Consider the following 7,472-nt stretch of genomic DNA (forward strand, 5'->3'; position numbering starts at 1 on the left):
CATTTTTATCATTTATAAGACTATGATAAGTATCAATTAAAATATTTACTAAGGACATAAGTTTTTTTGAAGAATAGGATTTCAGATTTCTTTGAACATCTAGAAAGTTTACCTCATCATCATCGTCGTCATCTTCATCATCGTCAGACTGTTCCATCAAGGCAAAGATAGAGTCATACTCAGCTGCTTTAATTTTCACTGTCATCATGGAGATGTCACCTTGATCATCATCTTCTTCAGATTCGCCGGTAATATGATACATTTTGGAGAGATAAATGTATCTTGCACTGTAAAAGTACTTATGGAGCAGACCATAAAACCTTATTTAGTGGTAATAGGTAATTTAAAATTTTATGTTGTAATAAGAAAATATGTATCGAGACGTGATGTTCTGCATGCAAAATAATACAACTTAATATATGAACATATTATTATTTTAATATTTAACTAATGTTCCTAAGTCCATGTGCATGTGAAATTCGGCAATGAGTGGATACCTTTTAGTATCTGCTGTGTATATGCTACACAATAGATATTGTTGGTTAATAATAGAGCATGACTGGAATTCCTAAAACATAGAAAAGACAATTAACAGGAACTTGGGAGATGGGGCTCATGGTTTCTGTGAATGAAAAATTACAATGATAAAGGAAGAAGAAATTTTGCTTTGGTAAATACAAGCACAAGTAATGTTCTTTTCTGTCCATACCTATGAACAATGAGACCGTATTCTATGGAGAACCAATTTCGTAGTTCCTAAGTATACTTGTCAATTCATATTTAGTGTTGATCAAAATCTTAAATATTATAGAAATAATTAAATGACTATTTTTAAATATTAAAAAATAATTAAATAATTATTCTTAAATATTAGAAAAATATTTAAATGACTATTTTGTCCAGTGTGAACTCTATTTTTAAAGCGTAAAAAAGGCGAACGACATTTCACTAAAGGCCTTCGTGCCTTAAATATAACTAGTCTTAGGATACGCGCGTTGCGCGTGTACCCAACTTCAATAAATAAACTTTTTATAAAAATCACATAAATAGTATATTAAAATTATATCTGAATTACAAAATAAAAGTTTAAACTTTTGAAATTGATGAATATTAACCCAATATAGATAACTCAATAAATAAAGAGAAACTATCTCATAGAATTCCTCAATCATCATTCTATATATTCAACTTAAACTCATTGCCATCTCTATAATTTTATCACCTTAACTTCTCAAGCTATCATACTTCCTTTTTAATTTCAGTAAGAACACATAGCATTTGAAGATTTAAGAGTTTTTTAATTTTTTTTTTTTTTTTTGAAAAGCTATGTTCAAGTTCATATTTTTGTGTTTGTGGTAATTTTTAAATTCATTCTAATAGATACAAACATGTTCAACTAACTAACAAAAGACAGTCTATTTTTCTTTAATCAATAAGAACTACTATACGAATTGTTTCTAACAGATTAAAAAAAAATTACTATAGCAAAAGTAGAATCCATCAGCTACATTTTGAACTATAAATTTTAGTTGATTTTAAAATCTTAAATATTAAGAGAATAATTAAAGGATAACTTTGTGTAATGTAAAATCTATTTTCAAAAGGAATTTTTATTTAAATAGCCGAACGGATTCACTATTTACTTTTTCCACTTGGTAGGCATATATTATATATTCGCTGGCTATTTTTAGTTAAGCGGTTGGATGACCGGCTATTTAGCTTAATTCTTCATTTTTTAAGTTGAAAAGCTATCAACATTAAATTTAGTTAAATATCTTCTTTGTCATACTTTTATCATAATTATTCAAAGATTTGTCAATAACATGAAGAAAATCAAAATTTTGTTTGTTTGAAATTTGAGAGTAATGGTTGGTCCTACAACTCCTAGAAAATAAAATGAATAATTGATAATTTAGAGCCTACAAAATAACTAATGTCAACCATTATACCACAAATTAGATGATATAAAGAACTACAATTAGCATCCAATGGATTAAAGAACTAAAAAGGCAAAAAATATTATGAGCCACATTTAATAAAAAATCTAGCAAAAGATTGATGATAACTTTAAACTCATCAAAGTAATGATAAAAATGTTATTTCACTACATAATAAGAAACTAATCATGTAAAAGAAGTATAAATAACTTATAGCATGCTTAATTTTAGTTGAAATGAGAAGTCTTGTATGTCAAGAGTTTCACATATAATATACTAATTTTTAACATACTTAACATCACGTATTCTAAATAGCCAGCTTAAAAGTTTCACTTTTCACATATTTTACGTCACACAATTATTCAAATAAATAAAGGATTATATTAGTAAAATTGCCTAATTTTAAGTTCTTAAATATTAAGAGTTTCTACATTGATCAAATAAGGAATGACTTAATGGCCATAATTTTAGTTGACTTCAAACTCCTAAACTTTAGGAAAATAATAAAACGACTACATTGCCTAGTTTGAAATCAAATTTTAAAGGGTAAAAAAGGCGAACGACGTTTCGCTAAGGGACTTCGTGCTTTTAATATAATATAGATATAGATATAGATTCTTACTATATATAGATTCATATATCATTACAATATTATACTATATTTCAGATTAGATCACACAAAACTTCAATTTTAAAGAAATATACATATAATTTTCTTTCTCAAATTACACGATTAGGTTATTTAAATAAGACTTTTTTACACCATCAGAAAATTCTAAAGTAATTATAATAACTGTCTTAAATAATATTATCTTGTTCAATAAGTATACTTTACTAGAAAAAAACAAAAACCATTAATGAACAAGTGATCAATGGTTGAATTTCCTTTTTGAGATTAATAAGGAGTAGTATTGCACTTAAAAAATCCTAGTGTAATGATATTCAAGTTAGTTCTTGGTGTATTACTGTATTTTCTAGTGAAACAACGTTCGACTTGAAGCTAGTTGTTTTGTGACAGTTTAAACGATTCTTTCGCTACGTAATAGGTATATATAATTGATGTTTTTGTTCTTTGATTAATTCTTTTTTTTTTTTGTTGGTAACAATGTGAAAATTACCAATAACAAGCCAAATTAATACACCTATAGAGCACTTATTTCCATAACCACCTTCTAGGAAGGACACTCTGAACAATAAGCCTCCGACAGCAACTAATTACAAATATGCAGAAGAACTATAATTCAACTAAGTATTCTATGTAAAAACTATCTACTCCTATATGTTTTTTTTTTTTTACAATCTAAGTACTTCTCTCTCTATACAATTTCTCTCTTTATCTGTGTTGCTACTTCTATTGGTTGTAGTATAGCATCCTTAAACACTTTGTAATTCCGAGCTCGCAAGGTCTGGTATGTCATGGCGCCCCAAACAGCTGCTATCAGTTCCTTTGAAAATTCTTTCCAACGCTTCCTCTTGATACATTCTAACACATATTTCAGCTCTCCAGCGGGGAGCTGAACATTAATCCATTGAGTAAGTTCAACTCTCAAAGATGTGATCCAATTACGGTCCACAAATAAATGTGTACTTTTCTCCATGACCCGATGGTCACATAAGTAGTAATTGGGATTCTCTACTGGTATGTGCAATCTGAGCAATCTTTCTTTTGTCAATAGCCTACCATAGACTACTAGCCAAACGTGAAATCTGTATTTAGGTAGAGCTACTGAGTTCCAAATGAGATCTGCCACTTCCATTTTGTTGTGCTCTCCCTTCAGCTGCAAGTAGCTTTTAGTGATTGAATATCTTCCCCCAACTGTGAGAATGTATCTTGTCTAGTCATACTGTCACACCCCTTTTCTACCCCAAAAGATATGTGTTATGGATTGTGGGTTAAATAGTTTTTCCAATTAAAGTGACAAATATGAGTAGAGATTATTTTATTTATAGAGTTGCCACTTAGAATTGATTTTTCGGTGTTCCAAGTCACCTTTTATTTGAATCTTTAGTCAAAGAAAGGTTTGACTCTATTTTTATCGATTCGCAAAAATAAAGTTCGGGTAAGAAATTATGTTGACCGGGAGAAGGTGTAAGGCATTCTCGAGTCCCGTGGTTCTAGCACGGTCGCTTTATTGACTTAAACTTGACTTGAATTAATTTTGGACAAACTGTGTTTTACTGAATTTTTATGTTTTACTTATCCGCTTTTAATTATTAAAATTATTAAAGAAAGCTTTAAATAAAATTGTCCTAACCGCACCACGCAAGCGAATGTGCGACCGAGATAAATTTAATTAATTTTTTGTCATAACCGCGCTACGCAAGCGAATCCGCAACCATGACGAGGATTATTAGTACATCATTACTTTTGGAGAAAATTACTACATTCGAAGAAATTAATTTTTAAATTTATTATAAGCTACTATCGCGCTACGCAAGCGAATCCGCAACTATGAAAAATAATTAAATTAAAACAATTAACTAAAACTATTGGATAAGGTATGAGATTGTTCAATTAATTTATTCAATGTTAAACATCACGCTACGCAAGCGATTCCGTGAAGTTAAAGCGCACTTACCATTTGCCTAGCATTTAAATTAATCAATTAAGAGGTGATTAAATTATTAGATTACTATTACTAAGAGAAAGAACCACTTTAATTAATCTATTTGAGCAAACATGACTTTTAATCAATTGGGTCAACTTTGTAGTACCACTTTTAGTTAATCTATTTGAGCAAACATGACTTTTAATCAATTGGGCCAGCTTTGTTTACAAAAGTTAGTCTAGTACATTACTTAAAAGGAAATGGGCCAGCAGTAACTCAAGCAAAAATGGGCCAGCAGTGACTTGAAAAGAAAAATGGCTAAATAAACTTTTAAAAGGCATTGGGCTTGTTGGGAAGATTATTGGGCTTCTGGAATGGGCACAAGTTTACAGCAACACCTCAGTATTAAAACAGCCCAGAAAACCAACAAAGATGCTTGAAACTAATAGCTAAACAACTTCACAAATTGCCTAAGGGTTCTTTCTATTTTTCTCAAAGGTTTTACACTCTAAGAAACACTCACAAAACTCATAATTTTCAGCTTATTATTAGTATTTAGTTACTGATTTTTCTTAAAGATATCTGTCTTTTTAGAGTGTAAAGGATGATCTCTAAGTGTCATAGAGTGTGTCTGAAGTGAGGAAAGAACAACCCCTTAAATAGGCAAATAAAGTCACTTTTTAGACATATTTTGGTTCACTAAAAGTCTATCCAAAAAGGACTGACTTTGTGTGCTAAACATTGTTCAAAGGTTGTCCAAAAGGTGAAAGGACGAAAATATGCTATGTCAAAAGCAAGAAGAAACAATGTCATTTCAGCCACCCTACTAGTAAAAAGTAGGCTATTAGTACCCTATTTTATGATAAAAATAACCTAAATTTCAGCTCTTACAATATTAGTACCAACCTATGTGATTCAAAATCAAATCAAGAAATAAGTAACTAAAACTGATTAAATTGATAAGGCAAACATATTTGGATTGCGACCAAACTGAGCGAACTAGATTAAAATTCGTTCAACTTATGCAAAGTGACATAAAGTGACTGAAACTATAACTATTGTACGAAACAGAAATTAAACAAGCATTGTTGAACTAATCGGACGAAATATCAACGATGACTACAACTTGCTAGATAAACACGGATCCGATGACACTAAAGATTGGTTGATCGATAACTAACTGCTAACATTAACATAAGTAGCTAAACAGAGATAACTAACAAATACACCAGCTTGATATTCTAATTATCAGTAGTCGATTACAATAAATGAATCAAAACAGAACCTAAAATCAGAATATAGAAACTAAACAACAAAGAAAGAAAGAAAAGAAGAAAAAAGAAAAGATTAGGGGTTGTACCAAACAATTCAAAACGGCTGCCCTTAAACTCAAAGACAACGCGAACCGCGGCAAATCGACTCCCAAAGATCTGTTTTCTCGATGGCTTTTGCTGGAAAAAAGAAATTTCGACATACCAAAATTGATTCCAAGTCAAGCCAAGGGTAAAACGGAGTTGTGGGGTCGTGTGGGTAGTGAGGCAGTGGTGGTAGATGGCAGCGGGGTGGTCGTGCGGTGTGATGTGGCAGTGGGGTGGTGAGTTCGGCGATGAGGGGAATTTTGGGGGTGAAATGGGTAGGAAGGGATAGATCTCCGTTTATGTATGACACGGAGTGTGGGAGGTTAGATCTTGACGGATTTGAGAGCGGCGACGGCTAGGGTTTTCTTCAAATTTAGGTAGATTTGGTGATATTGAGGGTGATTTCGGGGATTTGGATATGGGTAGAGGATGAAGAGAGGAGAAGATTGGTATAATTTGGAGTGTTTGGAGGACAGCCGATGCCGGTAGGCGATTTCCGGCGGCGGGGGAGAGGCGACAGTGATGGGTTTGGCACATAGGAGAAAGAGAAGAGAGAGGAAAAAGAAAGAGGGAGAGGAGAAGACAAAATAGGGGAAAATGGGGGGAAAATTAGGAAATGGGGTCTTTAAATACCTAAGATAAAGGTGATTTATGGCCATTGGATCCAATTAAGATGGGTGGCTGAGATTCAATCTCATCCACTTAAACAAAACTACGTCATTGTGGCGTGTTTGGTATGGGCATGAAGGTTGGGCGGGTCAGGTGCTCTTGGGCCAATGAATTGGTCCATGTTTTGGGCCAATTTGTGCTTTAAAATGACAAGACCAAATCCCCTTAACCCCGTCACTCAATATTTAATAAATCTAATTCTAAAATCTACAAACACACAAAAAATAAACCTAAAAAAGTGCGATGTATAAGAAAAGAAAGATAAAAAATTAGATATTTACACATACCAGCTTTGCATCTGGTTCTTGAGGGAAGGTGCATTATGACTCCATATATCTGAGTCTATTTTTATATACACACCTTGTACCCATCTCACCCATAGTGAGTCCTTCCTTTCTATCAATTGCCACAATAACTTACCCATTGAAGCAATGTTCCAAGTTCTGCAATCCTTGACATTTAAACCTCTTCTACTCTTAAGCAAGCAGACCTTATCCCAAGAGACTAAGGATGTTTTCTTTTGTTCCACTGTTTTACCCCATAGGTACTCCCTGCACTTCCTATTAACTTTTTTTAGGATACTCTGTGGCAGGATGAAGACTGAACCCCAAAAGTTGTGTATAGAAAACATGACAATATTGAGTACTTGTAGCCTTCCAGCATATGATAATTGTCTTGCATAAGTAGTTGTTATCTGGCTTGTAATCTTGTTGATCAACTGTTGTTTCGAGCTTACTCCATTTCTTAGATGACAAGGGTAATCCTAAGTATCTAATAGGAAAAGTCCCCTGAGCAAATCCAGTCTTTTCCAACAATTGAGCTTTAACTTGATCACGCACACCAGCAACAAACATATGTGATTTATCCCTGTTGGCAATAAGTCTTGTAGCAGCACTAAAATGATTTAAAGCCTCTAGGACTCTGTTGATTGAGTCTTCATCCCCTTTGCAGAATACCAT

The 7,472-nt window shown here is 32.5% G+C and overlaps 1 protein-coding gene across 1 annotated transcript; it reads right to left on the reverse strand.

Moving 5' to 3' along the window:
* Positions 1-3,253: 3,253 nt before the first annotated feature.
* LOC142169947 (uncharacterized) lies at positions 3,254-7,472 on the reverse strand. The gene is made up of 3 exons (XM_075231891.1): positions 7,160-7,472; positions 6,934-7,113; positions 3,254-3,753 (listed from the first exon to the last, which is right to left on the reverse strand). The coding sequence occupies exons 1-3, from the start codon at positions 7,470-7,472 to the stop codon at positions 3,254-3,256; spliced, it is 993 nt and encodes a 330-aa protein (XP_075087992.1).

Source organism: Nicotiana tabacum, chromosome 15 (assembly GCF_000715075.1).
Source record: "Nicotiana tabacum cultivar K326 chromosome 15, ASM71507v2, whole genome shotgun sequence".
NCBI classification, from domain to species: Eukaryota; Viridiplantae; Streptophyta; class Magnoliopsida; order Solanales; family Solanaceae; genus Nicotiana; species Nicotiana tabacum.